General features: G+C 46.6%; 1 protein-coding gene across 15 annotated transcripts in view; it reads right to left on the bottom strand.

The window, feature by feature from the left end:
- The window catches only part of NAV2 (neuron navigator 2), a 741,392-nt gene that overhangs the window by 271,347 nt on the left and 442,916 nt on the right, over positions 1-27,129 (bottom strand). Inside the window, exon 1 of one of the 15 annotated variants that reach the window (XM_058688454.1) lies at positions 16,759-16,940. The exons of 13 other annotated variants lie outside the window; for them this stretch is intronic. In XM_058688454.1, the coding sequence (XP_058544437.1) occupies positions 16,759-16,830 (72 nt within the window). In that variant the 5' untranslated portion in view covers positions 16,831-16,940. Of the gene's footprint in view, positions 1-16,250; positions 16,604-16,758; positions 16,941-27,129 lie in introns of those variants that run through there. One more of the 15 variants, XM_058688456.1, reaches the window with a different exon arrangement.

Raw genomic sequence — 27,129 nt, 5'->3', positions numbered from 1 at the left:
TTCACATACTAACTCCCATGACGTCTCCACCCAAACGGAGGTGATCACTGTATCTCCAGCAGGCCTGCTCGGAGATCTTGTGTGTGACTTCTAGAGCAGGGGGAGCCCTCTCCTCACCCTGGCTCTCCTCCATTCTATTCTTCCAATGGGCCCAGAGTAATCTCAAGCAATGGGGCACTGCCCCTTGAGGCTCGTAAAATGGGGACAACAAGGCCAGGGCCTGGACTCGCAGAGTGGGACCCGTTAGGGAGCCTCATTCTAAAATGGGGCAAGGCAGAGAAGCACTTCCTACTTCATCAAGAACAGGGGACAGACACCCCCTGGCTATTCCCACCCCCAACCTCAGAGCTGGGTCTTCCACCACAGAGACCCACGAGCTGAAGAGGTACGCCGCAGGATGATTCTGTGTCATACCTAGGTCCAAGGCATCTAATTCTTAAATCCATGTTACTTTCCTGCCCTAGGATTCTCAAGTTGTCAGAGATCAAAAGCCTAATAAAGCAAGATCATCTTCGATTCTGTGATCACCAAGAAAGCGAAGGACATGGGGAGCCATCTTGGTCATTTTACGGCCAGTCCTAAATGCCAATGATTATTAGATTGTTAAGAGGGAGAGAAAAAACATGAGAAGGAAAAGAGGCAGACCCGGGTTCAAGGCCCAGTTCTGGAGGTTCCATGGGGTAGGGATTTGCATCACTTTTGTCCAGTGATGTGTCCAAGGTGCTTACAGCATTAGCACATAGTTCTCAATATGTGTCTGTGAAGAATGGATGAAGGACCTCAGGCAAGCTCTTTAAACTCACTGAAGCTAGTTTTTCTTAGCCATGAAATGGGGTCAACACCATCTACTTGTCAGTTATTATGAGGACTGAGTGATAAAACATTTTTTTTTTTAAAAAGGCATTTATGCACAGGAGGTTAATAAATGACCTATAGTGCCTACTGTATACCAGGCACCAGTATAAACACTTTGCACATATTAATTCATTTAATACTTATTCTAGGAGGTGGATACCATTGTTAGGTCTATTTTTTTTTTTCCAGAGAAATGTGAAACGTAGAGAGGTAAACTAACTTGTCCGAGGTAACAAGTGGCAGAGTCAGGATTTGAACCCAGGCTGACTGGCTCTGTAATCCCTTAGACATTCAACAATGCTGCTTCTCTGAATACAAATGTTATTCCTAGCTTTTACCTCCTCCATGACACCCTCCTACGGACTCTAGGCTCATTCCCCTATTCAGTTATGTTCCGGCTGAAAGAATTGAACAATAAATAAACAAAAACCCAAAGCCTAGTTCTATCCCTTGCTGTCTGAATGCCCTGGGGCAAGTTACTCAACTTGTCTGAGCTTCAGTTTACTCAGCTGTAAGATGGGCTACTTCAGAAAGCAGTTATGAAGACTTTTACATCTAAAGGGCATAGCATCTGCCACATGCTAAGTGTTCAGTAAATAAAGTATTTAGAAATGTGGCTACCACCATTATGAAATGGGCCAGGGCAAAATCAGCCCAGCCTCTCCCCTGAACCTCCAGGACACAGACGACTCAGGGACTCCTTCTCCTTCTCCCTCACAAGGTAGAATTTCAGGAGTGAACCATCCACCATCTGGAATCACAAACTATGACGGACTGAAAGAAAAGGAGGTCAGAGATTGACCAGGCTGGTTCCTAGAGCCAAGCTCCCTTCCCCAGCTAGGAGATGCACCCAAGATGCCCTCAAGCACTACAGGGATCCCACAAGCTACGTCCGAAGGACTGTGGAAACATTCCAAAGCTTAAAGCCATCCACTCCCAAGGTCATTAGCTGAGGGGAGAAGGGGTCATGGACAAGGATACTGCTGAGTGGGAGGTGATGCTGGTACCCTTTTGCTCATTCTCTTCCTGGAAGTTAAAGGTACTTTAAAATAGATCTACTCTCCAAAACCAGTCTTCTGCGGGTCCACACAATCCAGCAAGAAACCAAGGTTAAGCAAACTTCTTTCAACAAGTGTATGTGTGTACACACACAAACACACACACACACTCACCTTGGAGCCATGGTGGGGCCATGTGGGTATCTGGTATACCAAGGAGAACTTCTACAGTGGTCAGAAATGGCTCTGCCGAAGAAATGAGCTTCTCTACCCAAAACTATGTAAAAGAAGAGCCTTTCTTTCACTTTACCTACCACACACCACTGCAACTTTGTCTTCCCGGAGCACAGCTCTAAACATATCTCCTGCTCAAAAAAAAAAAAAAACCTCATCAACCGCTCCCCACTTCCCACTGAATTCAAGTCTGGCTTTTCACACTGCTATTCAAGGCAGTCTGATCCACCCACTCTATCCCAGACCGCGCTCAACCCTTGTGGGGGAGGCGGTGTATGTGGAAGTTAAGAGGATAGGCTTTGGAAATGACCAAGTACAGCTGGCCCTCAGCCCCGGGCAAATGAATTTCCATTAACCTTTCTGTATCTCCATTTTACCCTCCATAAAATGGGGATTATACCTAAGGTATTGTAAAACAGCGGGCAAACAGTGACCCAGGCCAAACCCAGCTGACCATCTGTTTTTTTGTAAACAAAGATCTATTTGGAACACGGCCACACTCACTTGTCATCTTTGGATGCTTTCATGCCACAGTGGCACAGTTGAGCAGCTGTGACAGAGAACTTTTGGCCCGTAAAGCTTTAAATATTTACTCTCCAGCTCTTTACAGAAAAGATTTGCCAGTGTTACAGGGACCGAATGAGAGACCACGCCCACCATACCAGGTGCTCAGTGGTCATGATTACCATCACCTTCAGGAAAACTTGACGCCACAATTCCCCATCTCTGAATTCATGCCATCCTATCTGCCAGAGTACCTCCACCAGGGTCACCTGGCAAGGCTCAATTTCTAGGTCAGTCCCTCCATGAAGTCACTCTGGATTTCCCGGCTGCATCCTGAGCTACACACGATGCAGAGACTGTAGATAACATGTACGCCGGTGCCATCTTCCCACCTTCACCACCAGACGTGGGCAGAGACCATGTCCTACCCATCTTTGCTGCTCAGCAGTGCCTCCCTAGGTGCGGGCCCACAGCAGGGGGCCGTATGTGGTTGCCAAGTTGAGCTGAACACAGAGAAAGAGGGCAAATCTCCGGGAAACCAATTACATTTGAGATAAATAATGTAAGTCCTCAGCAAATCCTCAAACCAGGATTTCACAGCTCTTTATTGATTCAAACAGGAAGGGACAGAGAAAATAAATCATGCTGTGGCTCAAGCTCATTAATCAGGACCCATCCAATAAGAGTCATTAATTACCCGGAGTTTCCCCTCCCCTCCTTCCTCCCCAGCTCTCCACTTTTTAAAGAAGTCATAAGCAAACACCTAGATTCATTGTAAGAACCCATTTTTAGGGGCCAGGCTAAGCATAGACATTATTCAGCCCCATCTCCCTCACTTGCTCTTTCAGTAGCACGTGTGTGGAGCACCATTCTTTCAAGGGGCACCCTTGGAAAATGAACTCACAACATCCCTAGTCATCGGACTCCATCGGCTTTGGCAACTCACAAAAATTGCAGCGATGCGTGTTTCAAAGATTTTAAGCCAGGGCTAGAGCATGCAGAGCTTCCTGTCCAAGCCTCAGCGTCCCAGAATCGGCTGTTCCAGAGCAACTCGGATGGAGAGCTCCACGGGTATAAAGACTTGGGGGCTGCGGATGCTGCTACCCCGAGCGATCCTCGTTCTCCGAGCTTCCAGTGGCCATGGAGAAAAAAGGACCTCGTGGTAGGAAAGAGCGCAACCACCATTCCCACCTCCACCTCCAAATCAGATCATTCTAGAACAAAGCTCCAGAATAACTCTGCACTAGTACCTGAGGAGCCTTTCTCACTCGGTCCTTCATCTCACCAGCTGCCTCTTCCCCCACCCCCTCCTAACAGGAGAATCAGTACTCCAGAAGCACTCAGCGAGGGAGAGAAGCTGCTGTCAGAAGCTGGAAGAGATAAAAGGGGGAAAGCAGGCAATGACAGCTGAAGAGCGAATTCGTTTTGACTCACTTATTACCCCTGACAGAATTTCAAGGAGCGCGTCATTTGTTTGCTTATAAGCAATCATTCCGTATCCACATCATTCCGTATCACAGAGGCAGAAATCAAAGCAGGAAAATTTTGACAGATCAATTGAAGTCAAAAACCTGATTATTAGTTGTAACAAGAAAACCGATAATAATTGCACTGCGTTCAATCAGTGGGGATAATGTTGCTAAATTTATACGGCAATTAGCCCTCAGTGAAGGGGCGGGGGTAGTACTCCGCGAAACCCAAGAACAATTCCACTGAGGAACTGCACCAAAAGTGGGGGCCATTTACAACTCAGCTAGAAATCCCCAGACCAATATGCCGGACAGCCCGATGGATCCAGAAGGCAGTGGGCAGGAGGACAGCCATTCCAGGAGAGAGACAATAGAACCAAGCTTTCAGAACGAAGTGCCAAGGATGATTAAAGTCAACCAGTCATGTAGCATCACAGGTGGTTTCCAGTCAAGCAGGTGCAAAGGAAATGCTGTTGTCTGGCTACAGTTCAGTGGAGGTCTGGCTCCAGACTTTGGCCACGTCATCAACCCAGTATTTCCATGACTAGGCAGTATGTGATTAAATGGCTTAGTTCTGACGGTTTCTGAAGTAGAAGAACGATACTGCAACAACATCTAGAGCGCTCACCTGGTGCCTGAATACCACGAAGAATAACTATTCAATGACTAACAGTTTCAAGAAAGTCAAAACGTACCATCTGTTATCAAGGGCAAAGCTGGAAACACACTGACTGCTGCATCTCTGGCATCTAGCAAGGACCATGGCACCTACCCCACAGGTGCAGCCACGTGTCCACAGGACCTTTAACTGCATGGGATGGGTGAGGGGCGTCGGAGTAGCTGCTGACCTTTTCCCCCACACCCCCCCTCTCAATATAGACCTCTGCCTTGTTTAAAACCACTGCCTCAAGGGGTGCCAGGGTGGCTGAGTCGGTTAAGCACCCGATTTTGGATTTTGGCTCAGGTCATGATCTCATGGTTCATGGGACAGTGCTGAGAGCACAGAGCCTGCTTGGGATTCTCTCTCTCCCTCTCTCTCTGCCCCTCCCCGGCTCAGGCTCACATGCTCTCTAAAGAGGTAAAAATTTAAAATAAATAAATAAATAAAACCACTGCCTCAAAACAAACACTCAGGTGAAATGGTATCCCTACACACTGGAGAAAGAAGTGGCACACAGAGAAATCAACCTCTTTGTTCAAGATCACATGGCACAGGAGAGGCTGGGCTGGACCAGTGGCCCCGCCCCCTGGTTTCTCAAGAGAAGAATCCAGTTCTGTTCTGCGTCCCCAGTGCTCACAACATGCCCACCCTGAAGGGCAAGGACTCTCTTTCCATCCCCATCTCGGCCATCTGATGCATTACTCAGGTCGTTTGTGGTCTTTCCATCAACCACAGTCATCACGAGGGCAGGGTGTCTACACAAGGGCAGTCTCAGGAGCTGGCACAGACCAGGGCGGAGGTCTGGCTCTGCGTCTTACCAGCTGGGTGGCCTTGGTGAGTCACGGCCCTGCTGAGCATCTGCGTCCCTCACTTGTGTGGCAGTGATACACAGGGTTGCTTTATGGACTAAAGAAGAGCATGTATGTAAGTGGTTAACACAATGTCTGGCACACAGTATTAAGTAAGTGGGGGTTACTGACATTCAAATCAATAAACCCTTGACTAAGTTAGGGGGAATAAATCATTCTAGATTGCTCAGAGTTGATCCTTCTGAGAGCCATACCTATTTGGAAAGCTTTCCCAAATGGATTATCATGATCCCTGCTTCTTAAATTAACCTAATTTTACTTTTTTCTTGATGGCCCACAGACATTAGCATAGGTAACAGCGTTTTGATGCACACACAGATGCCCTTAGGGCCTGCTGAGCCCTCCTTAAAGAACCCATAGTCCTTTAAAATTGGGTACAAAGTTAACGTTCAAGCAAGAACTCTGAAGAGACTTCTCCAGCAACGAAGATACGAAAGCAGAAGGATTCTGTGGCACACCTTTCGGCTGCCCCAAGGTTCAATAGGGAAGGCTTTTGGTCAGTCTCCAGTCAGGTCAGGGTGCGAGAAAGCTGGGCTCCAAGAGCACTGAGTGAGACATTGACTGGGTTCTAGATCCCTTACCTGGCCACATGCAGAATAGTACTGTCCACTGTCAACCTACATTTTCTAACATGCACTTATATATACCAAGGAATAGACCTCTTTCTCTGGAGCCAGAAGATAGGAGCATTGGGAGGAAGGACCCCACTGCTGGATTTCATTACTCTGGGTTTCCATCTTGCTCCACATTCTGGCACCATCCTTCCTCCTACTTGACCTCCGAGTATCAAATCAACATAAACCACTTCGAGCCACATGCACGCCTTGACGCCAACAGTCTGAGCACGACCTGTGCCAGGTTCTGCTCTTGCTGTGGTCTTGTGTAGGACAGCAACGCCCATCGGCCAGATGCCTGCGATGAATGGAGTAAAAGAACGCTTTCTAGAGTCAGACCACTTTAGTTCCGACCATGCCTCAACCGCTTCCCGGCAGACTTATCCTGGGCAAGTTACTTCAACTATCCAAGCCTAAGTGTCCTCATTTGTAAAATGAGTCAACCACCTATTCAGTTTATTCTGAGATTGAGCGGAGATCACCTAACAATGCCTGGCACATAGTAGGTAGGTTAGCTAGGATTCTAATTACCATGAAGATGATGACCTACAAGGTGAACACCCTGAAAACAATGGACTCCTTTAGTGCCCCGCTCACTTGTGAGGAAGATACTATTCGCCCCATTCTACAGATGAGAAAGTTGAGGCTCAGAGCTGAAAGGACTCTCCCAAGATCACATGAAATGTATGCAGGTTTTAAAGGCAGTGACTGGCTCTCGGAAACTTTCCACTGCTACGGAGAGGCCCACCCAAGGAATCACCATCCACAGAAGGTCAACTGTCACGGCAATGTGGGAAAAGCAACAAGGGAGGAAGGCTTATTGCATAATAGCCACAGTGTCACCCTCTCCTGCCCCTGGGAACAGAGCTGGCCGCTTGTCACTCAGGACTAACAGATCTAAGAGTGGAACGGACACTTTCCCATGTCACCAAAGCGCAAGGCCAACATGATTCACAGCAGCATCACTATAGTAAAAACTGAAACGCCAATATAACACGAGTTACCATGGTCGGGCTGCCCCTGAACCGGGAAATGCTCAGGAGTCAGGTACCCCAGCTCTTCCAGTCTGAAGCAGGGCAAGGCTGGCCTAGGACCCTGTGCGGATCTAGGGGCCATGCCTGGAAATAGCCCCACAGCCGTACAATGATGGCATTGTCTGTCAGGAGCAATGACAAGCCACAGGTGGGTGTGCACAGCAGCTTCAGAGGTTTTGAAACGGTCTTTAAAAAAATAAATACACCAGGCTGGTGAACTCTCCAGGATGAGTACATAGGTTCCTGCTTATCCCACACCATGGAGTAATGCCTGGGATCCCCTCTCTTGCTGCTGTCATCCTGGAACAGGAGGTGCACCGCACCGTACCTCACAGGAGAGGTGGGACTCTCCCTTCTTTTCCTCACTTGCTCACGACCACCTGCTGCGAGGGGTGTGCGCTTCTGTGGAGGGCCTACTGTGTGTCACATGTCTTATACCTGTGCTCTCATCTATAGGCTCTCCCCACAGGACTGCCAGCTCCCAGAGAACAGGAATTCTTAGCTGTTTTATTCATTGCATTTTCCCCAAACATCTGGTAGAATGCCCAGCGTGTATTAGGTGCTCACTAAATACCTGTTGTATAAATGAATGATCACCTCCATATTATATACTGGAAAACAGAAGCTCTAAAAGGTTAAGACATGTGCCCAGGGTCACACAGCTAATAAAAGGGGATCCTCCACTTGACCCAGAAAGCCTCGCCCCACAGCCACCACCTCTCACAACAGCAAAATGTGGATCCAAGTCTCCCTTGGGCCTGCCTAAAAGCCAATTAAGGCCACCCAAGGATCAAGACTCACAGCACAGGCTCCGTGCCATGCCAACCTTCAGTCGCCGCTGGAGGGGGGGCGGTTTCTGGTCTGGCGTGTCCTCCCTCATCCCCTCCACTCAGCAGGATGGCCCCTTTTCCTAGACACCAAACCCGACTGCAGGCTTCTCTCCCTTTTTCTGAGATCCTGGGGTCCTCACGCTTCAAACATCCTGTGTGCTGGCTCCCCAAAACCTACGCTCTTGCCCACGTGGTCTTCTCTGCCAGCGGTGCCATCACTACCCCACTGCCTGGCAAATGTCTACTCGGTCTCCTAAAACCCGGGCCAAGGGTCAAGCCCTCTAAAGCCCTTCCCAGCCCACTTGCTCACGCTCATCAGAGTTACTGGTTCCTTCTTCTTGGATCCAAAAGCACTTTGCACGTGTTTATCATGGCTGTTATACCTATTCACCTTTCTCCAGTGAGGAGCTTCCCCGGAATAGAGCACAAGTGTTGTAACATCTTTGAAACATTGGCGCCATGCCGGACTCACTGCAGGGGCTTAATCAACAAGCACGCGCTGACTTCCTGGAGGGTAAATGGATGGGTTAATGGAAGCAAAATGAAGGAACAGACTGGTTAATGTTCAGATGGGTGGACATATGGATGGGTGGGTACGAGAAAAGATAGGTGAATGATTAAATGGGGAGAGAAGTAGACAGATGGATAGATAGAATGGGTGAGTAAATCTGTTCCTTTTCATTGCCTAGATTAGAAAGTCAATGAAATCAGGATGGTGTTTCACCTATCTTTCAGACCAGTCAGTGCACAAGGCCTAGAACAGGAACTGGTAGGTAACGTTTTGCTGAGACCATTTCCAGGAGCATAGTAGCAGGACCCTCTTGACAGCGGGCATTTAAAAGCTATGTAACGAGATACATACACACACAAAACATACAATGGTCTACTAGAGTGGGCTCATACTGGGTCAGGAGAGTCGATAAGTTTTATGAACCTTTGTGAGCTGGTTGTTAAAAACAGTCTTTATTTATAATGGCTCGAATTCCTCAGAAAGAGAAATTAGAAAAACACCATCAAAAAGAATAAAATACTTAGGAATAAATTTAACCACCAAGGTGAAAAGCCAGGTGTATTGAAAGCTATAAAACATTAATAAAATTGAAAAAGACACACGTGGAAAGATAGTCCATGTTCATGGATTGGAAAAACACTGTTAAGATGTTCATACTACCCAAATCAATATACACATTCAATGCAATTGCTATTAAAATTCCAGTGACATTTTCCACAGAAATAGAACAATCCTAAAGCGTGTATGGAACCACACAAGACCCTGAATAGCCAAAGCAATCTTAACAAAACTGAAGGCATCACATGGTCTGATTTCAAACTATATTACAATGCTAGAGTAATCCGAACAGTTTTTATTGGCATAAAAACAGACATTTGACAGCCACATGCAGAAACAATGAAACTGGACCACTGTCATGCTATACACAAAAAGTGCCTCAAAATGGATTAAAGACTTGAATGTAAGACCTAAAACCATAAAAGTCCTGGGGGACGGGAGGAACAGGAGGTAAGCTCCTTGCCATAGGTCTTGGCAACAATTCATTGAATCGGACACCGAAAGCAAAGACAAAACAAACAAACGCAGACTCACAGATACAGAGAACGGGTTGGTGGTTGCCAGAGGTGAGGGAAAAGGGGGTAAACAGTTGAAGGAGAATCAAATACAAATGTCCTCTTAAAAAAGTCATGAGCTCACGTACTGCATGAGGAACACAATGAATAGTACGGTATTAACTTTGTATGGTGTCGGGTAACTAGCCTTACTGTGGTGATCATCTTGCAGTGTATACAAATACTGAATTCCTATGTTGTACATCTGAAACTAACAGCGTATGTGACTTACACCCCAATAATTAACAACAAACAAGCAGGGCTACATGAAACTAAAAGGCTCCTGCACAACAAAGAGAATCATCAACAAAGGAAGGCAACCTACTGAAGGGGAGAAGATATTTACAAATCATATAGCTCATAAGGGGCTAATATCCAGGATCTATTAAGACCTTCTAAAATCCAATCACAAAAAACCGAATGTGACTAAAAAACCAGAAAGGTCTCAACAGGCACTTTTCCGAGTACGACCTACAGGTGGCCAACAGGTGGTGGCAAAGATGCTTATCAGTAACCATCAGGGGAATGCAAATCAAAACTTCAAGGAGAGACCACCTCACACCTGTCAGAAGAGCTTTTTCCAAAGCACAAGGAAGGGGGGGGGGGGGGAAGGAAGCTCTCCTTCACTGCTGGTGGCAATGTCACGTGCTGCAGCCACTACAGAAAGCAGTGTGGAGGTTCCTCCAAAAATTAAGACTAAAAATACCAGATGATCCAGCAACTCCACTTCTGGGCATCTACCCGGACAAAACACACGGACTTGAAATGATACATTCACCCCATGTGCACTGCAGCATTATTTACAGTAACAAAGGTATGGAAACGAGCCACCACAGACAAATGGATAAAGCAATCGTGATACATCTATAGGAGTATTACTCAGCAGCAAAAAGGAATGAAATCTTGTCATTTGTTTCAACACAGATACACCCCGAGGTCATTTATGGGAAGTAAAAGAAGTCAGAGAAAGACAAACACCGTATCATCTCTCCTGTATGTGGAATCTTAAAAAACAAGCTCATGGATAAAAAGAACAGATTGGTGGTTGCCAGTGGAGTGGGGGGGGGGGGGGGGGGGGGGGGAAGAGAAATGGGTGAACTGGTTTTAAATAAAGTGTCTAATATTTTATTCTTTAATTCAAAGACTGGGTTTTCATCTTTGGGCAGTTTTTTGCTTGTCCAACTTTGCATTACCAAATTGATCTAAAATTATTCAAAATATTCTCTGAAGGGATTAACATGATCTCTGTGATTAGATATTGCTGGTCCCTCTCCAGTGTTTTTCTGGAGGGATTCTGAATCCCCAAAGGCCACTTCATCCACGATTACGATTACAGAACCAGTGACAAAAGAACCTGTGGTGATCTGAGACACCCCTGAATTTATAGCGGGAAAAAAAGCCCATTGAAATGGAATTATTTTTATATTACCCCCAACCCTAAATATATGGCACTGCATTTTCCTAAAAATAAGGCCATAACTTAAAAAAAAATAAATACATGAAGCAAAATGTCGTTCTTGTGGATCCTCAAGCTTAACTTAGAAAAGTGAACAGTCTGCAGGGACCTGGCGGGGGCTCAGTCGATGGAGCGTTTGACTCTTGATTTCAGGCTCAGGTCATGATCCCCGGGTTGTGGGATCAAGCCCCGCGTTGGGCTCCACACTCAGCATGGAGCCTGCTTGAGATTCTCTTTCTCCCTCTGCCCCTCTCCCCTGCTCATGTTCTCACTCTCTAAAATAAAAATAAAAATTAAAAAAATTAATAAAAACTGAACAGTCTGAAAAATATTTAAAATTGTCTCATTAAAATTCCTTTTCCAATCTTATTGAAATTTAATTGACATACCACAACCTGAATATACTGATAGTGTACAATTTGATGAGTTCTGACCCATGAAATCATCCCTACAATCAAGATAAAGTTTCTCCCAGCCCCAAGAACTTCCTTGCAACACTTTATTTTTTTGTTTTCAATATATGAAATTTATTGTCAGATTGGTTTCCATACAACACCCAGTGCTCATCCCAAAAGGTGCCCTCCTCAATACCCATCACCCACCCTCCCCTCCCTCCCACCCCCATCAACCCTCAGTTTGTTCTCAGTTTTTAAGAGTCTCTTATGCTTTGGCTCTCTCCCACTCTAACCTCTTTTTTTCTTCCCCTCCCCCATGGGTTTCTGTTAAGTTTCTCAGGATACCTTGCAACACTTTAGAGTCTATCCCTCAGCTCTACTAAGGTTGCAAAGCTAACACAGATCTGCTTTATGTCATTACAGGTTCATTTGGCCTTTCTAGAACTGTATAAATAGTTTAATTTACATACAGTATAATTTTTGAAAAACTATATAAAACAATTAAATTTCATAAAGGTGGTACTACTCAAAACTCCTTGTTTCCTACTTTATGACATTTGACTATTGTTTAGGCTCTTCGGGTTATTTACATCTCTTAGATCTGTGTGAAGGAAACAGAGCACATCTCTTCCCAACCCTGTGCAGAGTGGTCATTTTGGTAAAGTCAGCCTTGATAGAAGGAGTTACCACGGAAAACATCAAGTGCTATTCATCAGGATTTTTTTCCTTGGAAAACTGATTGTTAAATGCCACTAGGATACAAAAGGTGAAATGGGAAAAAATTATGTCACTTATTCCCACCCCCACCTTCCCCAAGGAGGTTTCTTTGTTATGCAGAAGAAGGAGCCAGGGGATGCAAATATAGGGGAGTGGAGACGGAGATTAAATGCTTTGCATGAGAAAAAGTGAATTCAGAAGACGGAGGGGAGGTTTGGAACTCCAGAGACTGGGAAACGGAGAGGTTGTGGGATGGGAGGAGGGAGAAACCCTGGAGACAAGATCGTGAGGCATTTAATAAAGTTGTACACTATCTAAATGCTCCCCTCTGAAATCTTCAATAAAATCTGGACTCCTACCAGTGCTTTCTAGGGTAAGCGGACTCCTTCCGAGGAGGGCCTAGAGGTGCCAAGGCCTGCCTCCCGGCGAGCCGAGCGAAGGGACAGGACTGGATAGAATGAGCCTGAACCCAGGTTAGGTTACTTCCGGCTAAGAGAGTGCGGGGGTCTACCCACAGGGCCAAGTGGGTAGACGGGGAGTTAGTTCATGGTGTCCCTTTGCAGCACCCAATGGGGAATTTGTCATGGGGGCACTTGCTCCAGGAATACTGGCTGAAACCCTCTCTCGGCTTGCGTCATCCCTCCTCCCGCACAGGCCTCCTGGGTTTTGGTCAAGGTCTCTCTAACCTTATGGGGCACAGCTTCCTGGCCCCTCCTGGCCCCCCACACCGACTCCCCCTTGCCCCTGAAGGTGTCTCAACTGGCCTTACTTACAGTGGTCTCCCTGCACGGGGGACCTTCCCAGGCACGGGGCCTGACCTTGTCTCACCCCGACCAGGGTGCTCCCAACTCCCCTGACTCATTTCTTTCCATCAGGCTTGTTAGGTCGCAGGCTTGCTGCTTTCCAGGGATGGCCTGGTGAGAATCACTGTTCCCAGCTAACATTTACATCTCTAAATGGGATCATCAATGGTTTAAAGGCCATAGATTCGGATGAGGAAATGTAATCACTCTGGCAGGCTTAGGAGTGATTTTTTTTTTTTTTAAATGGTAAAAAGGTTTGTGGTTTTGGTTTCTTAGGGCCAATCCCAGACCACTGCAGGTGAGTGGCTATATAACCTGTAGACTGCTTATTAAAATTCACAACACCCAAGGCAAACCCTTGCGCATGCTTGTTGTTTAAGGATGCTCCCTTGCCCAGGAAGCCCGAGTAGTGGATGCTAGTTAAAGGATTAACCCTGGGTCAGATTTCTCAGAACAGATTATAGAGCAGCCTGATTTATCAGGGAGAAGCCCTCAGAGAGGGTCCCAAGCGTGGGGTATGGACAGTTCCCCTTTCCAGCAGGAGAAGGTGTGACTTAAGGCAAGGTGGTAGGGTCCTTCTTTAGTTCTACCTAGAAAAATTAGGAGGTACAAGACCTTAGGTAGGGGCCCAGATCTCCTTATTCTCCCCACTGCCAAGCAGGTTTATGGTTGGCACATCAAGGGTAACTTCCGTGAACATCTATTTTGTGACAAGGAGAAAATGTTTGCGTAGTTACAAGTGTGAAGTCAGATCAGACCTCTGCTGAAAACAAGAAAATGGGCCTAAAGGGGAGTTGCTTATATTAAGTCCCACATCACTGAACTTGAGACTTAATGACCGTTTTGCCTCCCCCAGAAAATCATCTTAAACTGTCAGTCAATCACCTGTTCAGCCCTAGCTAGGTAATCTGCCCAATTTTGCCGATAAAAGTCTTCCCTTTTGCCGATAAAAGTCTTCTCTGGGACCCTTTCCATCTGCTAGACTGGACACAGTCTGATTCTAATCGATTTTTTGTTCAAACAAGCTCTTAAAATGTTTAATATGGGGGAACCTGGGTGGCTCAGTCGGTTAAGTATCTGACTTTGGATCGGGTCATGATCTCACGGTTTGTGGGTTCGAGCCCCACATCAGGCTCTCTGATGTCAGCACAGAGCCTGCTTCGGATCCTCTGTCTCCCTCTCTCTCTGCCCGTCCCCCATGCTTGTTCTTGCATGCACACACGTGTGTGTGCGTGCGTGCTCTCTCAAAGATAAACATTTGGAAACAATATTTAGTGTGCCTCAGTTGATCTTTTAATACCCTGGCTTTACCTCTTACACAAATCCAGGTAAATCACTGGAACTCAAGCTCAGTTTCATCTATAAAACGGAGAAAATAACAGCACCTAGCACAAACTTCTAAGGATCAAAGGAGGGGAAAAAAAATGTGAGCACCTGTGAGCGCGCGCACACACACACAGGTACTCAGTGAAATGTAAAGAAGGCCCAGGTACTCAAAGTCACTGGGCCCAGGGGGACCTTAGAAGGTCCGACATCCTCACAAGTGTTCAGGGAGCTACATCCCACCGGGCACAGTGCTGGCCAAGACACTTCTGTGCCATTTGTGGGAAAGATGCACAGGCTTTAAAATCTCTGGTGGGCCAGCAGTTCCCAGCAGGGGCTGGCGTTTCCCCGCCCTAGGAAATGCTGTCCTGCTCCTGCCCTTCTCAGGAACTTCATGGCCAAGAGACTTGGCCACAGTGGAAGTGGCTGTTGTGCCCCAGGCCCTTCTCCAAGCCCAGATGTCAGGCCTGGGGCATCTCAGGTTTCTTATGTTTTTTATTTTTATAATAGGCTTTTACTAGGAAGACTACCAGATACCAAGCTGGCACCCAGGAAAGAAGGGGCGTCTCCCCTACCCGGGAGACAATCTGGCCCAGAGCACAAAGATAGTATTTATTCTATTGGGTCCTGAAGAAAGCCCCGATTGATTCAGCTCAAGAAGAATAAAGACTTAATAACAACAGCACGGCCTCGGCCTCCCATCCGCAGTGCTTACAATTAATAAGGCTCTTTCATAAACACAATCTAATCAGAGCCACACACATTCTCCCCATTTAACAGATGGGGAAAGGGAGAGCTCAGCTGGACAAGATTTAGCATCAGCACTGCAGCCCAGGTACTCAAACTCAGTCCAGCCATTTTGGGGTCACATAGCAGTCATAAAACCCAGGCCAGGTCAGTGGACGTCCAGGATTGGGGGGGGGGGGGGGGGGGAAGTTCCAGGCCGAAACTGGAGAGCCCTCTCTTCCGGAGAAAATAGAAATTGGAGGTCAGTGTCTATCCAGGTTCAGCAGGAGACAGAGATCCCATGCAGCCTGTGAGAGGTGTCCATCAAAGCTCGGAACCACATACCATAGCTTCCTCTACTGAAATGTCTATTTTTAACGTCCTACCTCGAAAGGAATCTCTTTCACAGGGCAACGAGTCTAGATCTGGGAGCTAAAAAACACGAAAAAAATCTAAAGACGCCCCCATTAATTGTGCTTAGCCTGGGCAGTGTTAGACATACAAAGCACAAAAGACACACCAGCTCCGGCATCCCAGCAGCCTGCCAGCTTTTATAAGCCAGTGCCCCAGAGGAGTGAGGTAACAAGAGGATGAAAATAATTCAGAGAGCTCAGCAGAGCGGTTCACGTGGAAAAGTGCCCTCAAAACGACATCAAGAGATAGCTTTTTACAGTGAGTTTTCCTACATCATTCATACCAACACCATTCCTATTCTTGAAGATAAGGGCAATCCAGACCTGCTCACCTAAGGAAATGTTTTGGAGGCTTAAACAGTTTACAGTGAACCATTCCAAGTCACTTATACGCAGCCATCATTAAGCAAATAAGAGAGGTACACACGCCACCCTGGAAAAGGAGTCCTTCCCAAGCCTTATAACATGAATGAGGCCTGTGACATTGGCATGGGGGCTGGAGGGAATAAACGATCTCGTTTTTTGCAAACTAGGCAAACCACATCAAAGTGACCATTCTGATTCTGCCACCAAAGTGCCACTGGACCAGGAGCATCAGGACCGTCATTAGCCCCAGGGCTGAAGGTTAAGGCGGCATAAAGAAAAAGAAATCTCCCCCTTTGGCCCTGTGTTGCAAGCTCCCACACGGATTCCCCACAGTAAGTGGAAAGTCACAGAGGCAGTTACCAACTCGCTTGAAAGATCCCACGAGGGTGACCCCGGCCAGGGGTGGGAGAGGTCAGCAGCGTGCTTCTTCCCAGGCTTCACGGGAAGACAGGTCGCTTCAATTTGCCCCGGAACAAATCCTTTCTACGGTAAAGCCCTCTAGAACACCCCCCTTATATCTCTTCAAACCCTTAACAGAGGTCAATCTTTCTCCCTATTTGCACCTGCTGAGGCCCACAATTGAGAAAACACACCACACCTGTTGGCTTACGCAAGTGTATTTTTTAAGGCCATCAACAACTTCCAGACAAGTCCTCTCTACCTGCTCTAAAAATACACCGCTGGGTCCTCACAGAGGTGGCGGCCAGCCCAGCAAAGTGTTAGGCAGATGAAAGGCCCCCCGTGGAGCCCTTGGGGTCCCAGCCGGCATAGAAAGCCACCTGGAACCATGTCTACACTGGAGCCTGATTCAAACAAACTTCATCATCCCTCCCCAGAGACCCTGCCGGCGTCCCTGAGCGTTGCTTACCACTTTGTAATGGTCGCAGGAATCCCGACTCTGGCCCCGGGCGGGAACCCACAAGTTGATGCTTATAGGCATGGCTCGTCCCCCACAGCCGCGCGGTGCGGGCAGCCACCGGCCTGCACCCTCTCGGGGTGTCTAGTTCAAAGCACTGTGGAGGCGTGTGAAGCCTCGAAGGTTAATTTTAGCTGAAGTCACGCTCCCGCTGTGGTCAGATTTTCTTACACGGGCCACCTCCTGAATAGCGGCAGCTTATGTTACCCCGGCCCGCTGGGCGGCCCTCTGGCCCTCAGCCCTGGCTGCAGAGCGCTGTGATGCGGCCCCCTCCACCTCCCCGGCCAAATTCTCTTCGCCCTCCAAAATAACCCGACTCTCTGTGCTGACATTTTCATGACACACTCAAGGGAAATAAATCGCGGTTCCTTTGGCTGTCCCAGGCGAACAAACCTGGGGGCTCGCTCCCCGCTTAGCAAAGGCCGAGCGAGGAAGCTTGAGGCCGCGTCTGAGGCGGTGGCTGCTGGGGCCGCACAAGAGCAGAAGCCTGACGTGCCTGCATCTCCTGAAGTGCGGTTTTGACAACCTCTGTGTGTGTTGCCTACAAGCATCTCATCTTTTGCCTGACACACTCTCTCTCCGAGAGGAACGACAGGCCCTTCCGTTTCTCTGAGGGGCTGATGAAGGAGAGGAATCCACCTGTTCCCACCCCAAAAGTCTCACGCCTGCAAAAGGAAGAGAGTGTGAGCCCTCTCACACTCAACCTTGCAGGGGTTTGGAAAGGGCTGCCCAGGCCCCCACATGGCTGCGGGTTCCAGATCTCGGCGAGTGGATGGGTGTGGATACCAGGAGGAAGGTCATTAGAAGAGGCGCATTGCAGGCAGGCCTTCCTTGCATCCTGCCAAGCTTGGTAATCTGGGACCCGGCAGTTTGCCGAACCCGTCTGTACAAGGGTCGGATGCCTGCCTGAGGGAATTCTGGTCTGCTCTCGAGATGACCTTTGTCAATGTGGAAAGGACCATGGAAAGGCTATGGAACAATTAAATCCCATGTGGCCTATGACCTGGCAAGCAATACGCTGGGGTACAGTATCTGAAACAGGCGTCACGGCCACACCATTGCTCCCTGTAGGATGCAATGGAATGTCTTTGCCCTCCCTGAGGTCTACCAGTTCCACTCCCATGGCATCCGAGGCCTCTCCTTCATAACACTCATGCTTGTAAGGATTTCATTCATTCAAGTATTTACTGAGCACGTTCTCTGCAGCAGATACTAGTCTAGGCTTGGAGGAGTCAGAGTCAAAAGGCACGCTCTCATGTGCCTCTATTCTATTGTGGAGGAGGGGTGAGGGAGAGAGACAAAACGGCAATAAACTAACAAGCAAGCTCATACCAGAGAATGATAAATACCATGGAGAAAACGCAATAGAGTATGAATGGCAAGGGTGGAGAGATACTATGGTAAGGAAATCAAGAATAGCCTCTCTAAGGAGGGGACATTTACATAGGGACCTAACTGATAAGAAGAAGACAATCATGCAACGATGAAGGACAGTGGTTCTCCCAGAGCAGTATCAGCATCGCATGGGGATCTGTTGGAAACGCAGATTCTCAGGGCTCGCTCCAGACCTCTCGAATCCAAAACTCTGAGGGTGGGCCCCAGCAGTCTGGGTTTGAACAAACCCTCTGGGTGATTCGCATACACACTACACTTTGGGACCCGCCGATCTAGGGGAAAAGCATTCTAGGTGGAGGACTGTATAAACAACAGGAATCTTTGGTTCTGCTCACCGCTAAAATCCCCAGCCACTAGCTCAGTGCCTACCACACAGTAGGAAACCAATAAATAATTCTGACTACTGGCCAGGCTTTCAGTCCCGGCCTCTAGAAGCCAGACAAAAATCACAAAAAGATACAAACTGTAAAAATGTTACATTCATAAAACTTCAGCAAAAGCACTCACAAAGGAAGCAGAGAAGGTCATTTAGAACCCAGGTGGCCAGGGGGAAGCTTTCTGGAGTGCCTGATACTGGCAGCCGCTAAGACTGACTCTTGCCAATCTAATAAAACTTGGCACCACAAAGTTGGCAATTAGATTTCCTGTAAAAGGCTAAATGTGGTGGCCTTCTGCTTCCTGATTCTGAAACTCAGTAAGAAAGGCATTAGTGTGTGGCAGCTGGGATAATCATTTAATTGATCTTTTCCACCCATAGAAGCCTCCTTTCCCTGCTCCAACCCACTGAATTGTAAATCAATGTCACCTTCATTGTGAGCATGAAAAGGAAGGAGAAAACACCGCTCTCCCCAAACCAAATTGGAGTCGATTTCCTAATGGGGCCTTGGTGAGACTCTAAATGGGTGCTGCCATTTCTCCCCCTCTGGCCTCCTCCTGGGCCACCCACACAGCTCCATCAGGGCCAGTGGCAGCTCCAGTGACATGCAAAGCAGGAAACAAGGGGCCTCCTATGGTAGGATTTCTGTAACATAAAGAGCTTGGGTTCTGTCGTCAGCCAGACCCAATTCAAATCCCCAAACTGGACAATATTGCAAAAAGCAGCTAGAAAGGTGTTGGGAATGTAGGAAGGGGTGTATAAATATTTATTTTCCCTTCCCTCATTACTGCCATGTGTAATTGCATTCGCTGATCCAACAAATCCTTACAGTGCTTATGCACCGTGCACCCTTACTGGGGGATATAGAGTGATGAGCATAACAGACAAGGAGCTTACTGTCTTCAGAGAGTGACAAACATTAATCATATAAGGATATCAAATAAAGATATAAGAAGATGTCAGAGAACAATTGTGGCAAATGCTGTAAAGATGGGTACATGGTACTATGAGCCTACAGTGGGATTTTTCAACCTATCAAGAGCTTTTTAAAATACAGATGCCCAGGCTCCAGGTGGGCATCTCACTCAACCTTAGGACGTGGGTCCTGGCACATGCATGTTTAACAAACCTCACAGATGCTTCTCACTGTTGGAGTCGGGGTTACAGGCAAGCAAGGGAGGGAAGGCAGGAATGATCCATGTGGTAATCGATCAGAGTTGGAAATACTATATAAATTATCAGCTAAGCTTATAAACTAAATGACAATACAGTTTATCGGCATAAACTATATACTGATCTATATACTATATAACTACAAACTAATGTTTACTTCAATCTTAATATAATATTTGTAGTTATGTATATATACATGGGTTAATATACACACATTTACTTCCTTGCTCTGCCAAGTGAAAAGGTCTAAAAACAGTGACACCCTAGTAACAACAAGCACACTCAGTACCCATATCTTGGTTTCTAACACCATTCTCCAATATAAGGAACCAGGGATCCTCAGAGAAACCACCGATTCTTGGAATGAGACAGGAAATATTCAAGATGGGTCTGGAGCATCATAGTGCCAGACAGTAATGATGTGTGCCCACACCAAAACACACTGAGCTCCCGATGGCCGAAGCTGGAACAGTTTGGAGCAATGAAGCAGTACTGGGTTAAAACCCAAAGTATGAAACAAATATCCATGAGTCTATTCTGATATAACTAGGGGACCGAATAAATAAATAAATGGGGAGAGTAAAAAAATCCTCTGTGCAAAAAGAATGCCAAATAATTTATGTAGATATTCTGTTCTCAAGGAAGTGGAGTGTGAACTGCCACTCTTCAAGTGTGGGCTGCACAGAGAACAGTACACAAAGGGGGACAAGAATAGCTCTACAGGTGTGAAACCTGACAAACTCCACCACAGCCAGACGGTCGAGATCAACCTCACCATCAATAAGTCATGTTGATGGCACGTACCCTTGACAGGATGTGATGAAAATGGCACTTTGCCTTTCTGGTTTTTCCCTCCAAAACCCACAGTCCAATCATAAGAGAAGCACAAGACGAATCTCAGCTGGGGGTGGGGTAGGGGCCCATTCTACAAAACACCTGACCAGTAATCCTCAAAACCACCAAGGTCATCCAAACAAGGAAAGCTGGAGAAACCGTCACAGCCAAGAGGGACCTAAGCGGATAGGGCAACTAAATCTAACATGGCGTCCTGGATGGGATCCGGGGACACACAAAGGTCATTAGATTTTTTAAAAAATCTAAGGAACTCTGACTAAAGTATAGACTCCAGCTCATGATGATTTTAAAATATTGGTTCATTCATCGTGGCAAATATACCATAGTGAAAGGGGTTGCTAACACGAGGCGAAACTGGATGTGGAGTAAATGGAAGCTCTCTGTACTATCTTCACAACTTCCCTGTAAATTTAAATCTATTGTAAAATGAAAAGTCTACTTGAAAAGACAAACTATGAAGCTCCACAACTGATGCCAGTGAGCAGCCAGGTTTGAAAACCGAACTCTTAAATACCCCATGAGTGTGTGTGGATTCGGCCATTTCAAGGGCAGAATGCCTTGCCTGAAGTTAGATTTGAGACCACAAAACTTCACAAACAGCATTCACTTGTACACACACACACACACACACACACACACCACACATGGGTATACGTATAAAGTTTATACGTTAGTTACCATGTACCAGAAGCTCTTCCAGTGTGGGTGAGTTGCCTGGAATGCTCATTAGTAACTCTGAACGATAAAAGGACTTAAAAGAGAAGCCATTCAAAACTCCAAGTTTTGCTTTGATCCTTTCAAAAGAGCCATGAAAAGAACTATTTGTGCCCAAAGAACAACTGTCGGGAATCTCCCAGTTAACAACCCTGAGCCCAATCTCAAAAGAGCCTATTTGTTCCGAAAGATTTTCCATTTGAGTCTTCCTCACCTTTAAGAGAAGGAATCAAAATCCCTGAGGCTCCCCCAGGTTAACCAGATCAAAAGTGATGGGAGACATTGTAATTCATAAGGTAAGTTAGAAAACACCAGATTCCAAGAACGTCAGCAGAGGAAAAATGTCTCCAAAATGAATCAATGGCCCACTGTCTGAAGATTTTTAAGGATAATTTTTTAAATCCCCCATGTGCTTGGAAACATAAGCCAGCTTTTGCCAGCAATAGGTGGCAGCATTTCTGTTCTCCTGGCCACATTCTACATAATTTACTATTAACAGACAATTAGAATATAAGGGTTTTCAAGGTCCTACTACCTCCCTGGTTTTCCATTAAAGGATAAACTTTCTCGACAAATCGCTTTTACCAGAGACAAAAATCACATCTTTTAAGGAAAAAAAAAAACAAAAACAAAAACAAAAGAAAAAAAGTGACAAATTAATTTCCCCTAACATAATAAAACTAATTTCATCATCTTGTCCTGGCCATCTGCTTCGTAGATGCAAATCAAACTGATTTTCCACTGCCTGATAACTTGCTTAATTCAGTTAGCTCTTGCGACCCTGCTTTTGTGACCAGTGCTCCATGAGACCTTCCCCTGGTGACTTCTAGACAAGCAACCTGCTGAGCCAGAGTGTTTCTCCCCAGAGCAGCCGTGAAGCAGTCCCTCTCTCCAGCTGGCTGTCTATTCGTGAATGAAGTTTGAAAGAAGGCAGCTATGATGGCTAGAGCTTTAACTGAACTGGGTTGGATAATGGGTACCACTTTCTTGGGTGTCAAGCACAAAGCCCTTTATACACACTTGTCACATTTAATTCTTACAATGTCAAACTTAGTGTCTATGACTGGTCCCATTTTAATACTGAGAAATCAGAGATCCACAGAGGTTAAACCACTTGCTTAAGGTCTCAAAACCAATGCTGTCCGACCCCCAGCCTAAGCCTTTGGCCACTATGCAGGTAACTCATCGCGACAGACTGAGCTGCTTCTAAGCCTGGGCTTCAACAGAGGCACCAAGGTAAGTGTGAGACAAATGTGCAAAATGTAGGATTTCAAGGGAATATCAAAAAGCCAGTTTCAAGTCGTTTCCTGCTCCATCAGATGGCAGATATAAAAAGAGAGGGAAGTGTGGTGAGAGAGGATTTTTTGAGAGGAGGGTGTCATTGGAGAACTCTGTACTCTAAGCACATCCTCTTACCCACCTGCTCAAACCTGGTGCTTCACTGCGGTCATGAGGGGTCTTGAGATGAGCATTCCTGCCATGGTCTGAAATCTGCTTTCTGCCCTGAGAATCTTGAGGGAGAGAGAGGGCATCGCTGATGGTTCCAGTGGTGGAGCCAGGGACCATGACAGGTTAGGATTGGTCTGTAGACCACGCTGCTGGGGCAAGAAAATTGAGTATCTCCTTGGAGAGATTGCACACTGGGGTTCATCGTGGGTCCTAGAAAGGGGCCCTTGAAGCACCCCACAAAAGAAAACCACAGCTTTCAACAGAGCAGGGAACCAGCTTAGGAAGGCACCTTTGTGTAGGTATCTTTGGTTGTGCACAGCTCCCCAGGAGTGGAGAGGGAAGGCCAACTGTTCTCACCCTCCCTTTGCAGGGTCCTGATCAGAATCCAAGTTGGGAGTTTTTGATTAGTATTACAGGCAGGGATATTCAAATTCCTCATTTGAGACTATCTTTGCAAATTATGGTGATCACAGGCCTCTGTATAAATGAGCAGAAAAGGCCACAAGCTGTGAGAGCCTTAGTCCTGTGGCAGGAAAAAAGAAAAAGAAAAAAAAAAAAACCCAAGGGGCTTTATCCATAATCCACACATCACACTTGCTCCCTTTGCTGGTTATACGAGTAGTCTCGATTCTAGCTGCTGGTCAAGAGTCCCTGGGGAGTTTCATTTTTTTATTTTTTTTTAACGTTTATTTATTTTTGAGACAGAGAGAGACAGAGCATGAACGGGGGAGGGGCAGAGACAGAGGGAGACACAGAATTGGAAGCAGGCTCCAGGCTCCGAGCCATCAGCCCAGAGCCCAACGCGGGGCTCGAACCCATGGACCACGAGATCGTGACCCGAGCTGAAGTCGGATGCTTAACCGACTGAGCCACCCAGGCGCCCCCCTGGGGAGTTTTAAAAAACACAGATGTCCAGGCTCCACTTTTGAAGAGTGATTCAGTACGTCTGAATGACCCACACATCTGCCTTTTTGGTTTTTTTTTCTTTTCAAAGTTTTCTAGAGAATTCTGATGCATAGGCAGGGTTGAGAATGATCAGATCATGCTCTACATATGGATAATCTGGGTAATTATCTCTGGAAAGAGGAAGGGGGAGCATTTCATCCACACCTGTTACTTCTTAATATTTAGATAATCTGTATCACGTGGTGAACAGGGCAGCACGGTTACTAAGTATGTGCTACAAGGAGGGCCTGAGCATTGTTCTTTCTCATTTCAAAGTATTAGCTTCCAGTGGCACACACAGACCATATGAGAGTATCAAAAGCCAATTCCCTACCCTCTCTCCAGAGGGGAATCTTCACTTTATAAAGAACCGATTCGGAGACGTTAGTTGCCTAAGGTCTGGCAATGAACAAGAAGCAGGGTTGACATTCAACCCAGGCCTTCCGCTTTCCCAAACCACTGCACCTCCTTCCTTCTAACAACTGTCACTAATGTAGAGATCAAGACATTCTCTCCCCTGGCCCTGGGCCTGACCGTATTCCACAGTTCAAGCTAAAGAAGGGGCAGGTACTTGAGAAGGAATCGGATGACAGTACAGGTGAAAGAGCTTCAACGTCAAGGCCACTAAGAAATAAGGATCACGCACCATGTGATATCCCTTTGATGGAGAAACAGAATTCAGGAAGAGAACCTTTTCCAATGAGAAGCGTACTAGAGAATTCAACCATCTACCAAGTACATCGGATTAGAAAGCCCGAAGGGATGTTGCCTGACATTTTAGGGCCTTGTTTATTTTCCCAGAAGGGGGTGGGAAAGAAACTCTGGAGAGATGGCGCACTGTGACTACTGAGGCAAATTCGGCATGAACGAGCTTTTAACAATTGCACGTGTGATCAACTACTGAGCTCCGAGTGAGTGACACATCAGAGGACAAAATAAATAAAACCCTCGGTAGTGACATGCCAGGTTCAGAAATCAGACACGCATGGTTTCGTGGAAATTATCTAGGCTTTGATTCCAGGCAGGAGTCGGTTTGAATTCTGGCTCTGTGACTTACCAACTGACCTGGTGACTCTGGGTAAGCCCCTTAGCCTTTGGAAAATCCCAGAAGCCAGAACACAGGAGTCCCCCAAGACTTTGTTGCTCATCTTTTTTTAAGGACTTAGACCAATGTGGTTACATATTTCAAATAAATGGAAAGAGACAGCCCAATAGGGAAAGGCAGCTTCACTGCAAATGAAATTTTAATGTCACTGGCAGTTCAGGTTTGGCCCTGGTCAATAGGAACCATAAATAGCTGTCACCTAATGGCCAGGTCCTCTTGAAAATGGGTTATTCATCTAAGCCCATCTCCCAGGGGACAGCTGCGAATACCATCGATGGTGGCACTAAGCAACGGCCTTATTTATAGCCAAGGAACAGATTCCAAAGATAGAAGAGGTCATGGAGGCTGAACTCCCTTCTCCAAATTCCCAAATTCCTGGAGGGCTGGGAGGTGAGGCTGGAGAACAGGTCTTACAGGAATGGCTGAAGACGGTGGGAAAAACTGTCAATAAAAGTGAGAAAAACCGAAAAGTAAGGAGAGGTTTGAAAAGAAGCCATGAAAGGAGAAGGAAATGTAGGTCGTGCTACATATGCCTGCTGAATCAGCCACCACCCATCAGTGAGACGGCCCCATCTCTCAGCTAATACCTACTCTTTAACAGGTAGAAGACTTCTCAAAATCTCTTAGCATGCATTCAGGTTCAGGTGAGGGCCAGAAAGTCTTCCCTTAGCCACACCTGCTGTGAAAGCATTCTCTGATGCCTATGGAGGCGAGTCCCAATCCTTAACTTGACTTCTAGGAACTGCTGTTTACCTAGGTGCCCCTAAATGCACACTCCTTTCAGCCCAACGCAAATGCTGGTGATTCCTCACAAAGACCCACCTGTTTCCAGACTCAGGGCCTTCACGCCTACGGTGAGGATGGACAGTCTTCACACACTGGGATCCTGTGTATTTCTCAAAGAGCAGTCGGTTCAAAGCCCACTCTTTCCCTCACCAAAATTTTCCTTGAGCTTTCATCTCATCTTCAAGTTAAATGTCTTGTCAAGTCAAGTTAAATGTCTTGACTCCCATTTTCCATTTTGAGGTCTCTGAGGGCAGGATCTATGATCATTACCTCCATATTCTCTGGCAGTTTAGTGCCAGCTATGCCAAGAAGTGTTTGCTGGCTGGCTGGCTGGCTGGCTGGACGGATGGATGGATGGAAAGAGGGACAGAAGGAAGAATGGAGGGATTTGATGGGTTACAAAGGCAACAGCAGGGAACACATTATCCACTATGTCACTGTCATCTAGTACAGCCAGGAAAGGGCATGTCCTGGCCATCACAACAGTCTGATGAAGGCAGAGCTCCTCCCACAACACCATTCACAGATTTGGCCGCTGATAGCTACCATAAGACTGGAAACAAGACTGTCTTTGGTTGACAATTCACAAAGCACTTGGATATCCTGCAAGACTCAGGGTTAGGAATCTCACCATTGCTGCCATATTGTGGTGAAGGATGGGTTTGCAGAGTACTGATTAAAAGCATCACAGATGGGGCACCTGGGTGGCTCAGTTGGCTAAGAGTTCGATTCTTGGTTTCTGCTCAGGTCATGATCTCATGGTTCGTGAGTTTGAGCCCCACATCAGACTCAGTGCTGACAGCACAGAGCCTGCTTGGGATTCTCTCTCTCCTTCTTTCTCTGCCCCTCCCCTGCTTGCTCTCTCTCTCTCTCTCTCACTCTCTCTCTCTCAAAATAAATAAGTTAAAATTTTTTAAAAACCATCAGAGATAATTAGACATAAGTTTGGTGAAAACATAATTGAAAACACATAATTTTGCTACTTTTCCTTCTTCAGTGGAGTCTTATAAAAAGCCCATATGAACATTACACACTTAAAAAAAATTTTTTTTAATGTTTATTTATCTTTGAGAGAGAGACAGAACATGAGCAGAGGAGGAGCACAGAGAGAGGGAGACACAGAATCCAAAGCAGGCTCCAGGCTTTGAGCTGTCAGCACAGAAGCCGATGCGGGGCTTGAACTCACAAACTGTGAGATCATGACCTGAGCCGAAGTCACACCCTTAACTGACTGAGCCACCCAGGCGCCCTGAACATTACATACTTTTAACTAGATGGCACTACAAATCAGCAGAGGGATAAGGACACACACACACACACACACACACACACACACACTCCAAACTGCAGGAGATCGAGCTCTTCCCATTCTGATCCAATGAGCAGACCTGAGCTCAGAAAGTCAGTAGTATGAGTCATTAAGCACACCAGCCAGAGATCATATTATAACATGACACTCTTGTCTCATCCTTAATCCCAGCACCCCCTTGCCTTCAAGCTCTCCTCACCTCTGCCAAACGTCCAT

This window comes from Neofelis nebulosa, chromosome 10 (assembly GCF_028018385.1).
Source record: "Neofelis nebulosa isolate mNeoNeb1 chromosome 10, mNeoNeb1.pri, whole genome shotgun sequence".
NCBI lineage: Eukaryota > Metazoa > Chordata > Mammalia > Carnivora > Felidae > Neofelis > Neofelis nebulosa.
This window is presented reverse-complemented; position numbering and strand designations above follow the sequence as displayed.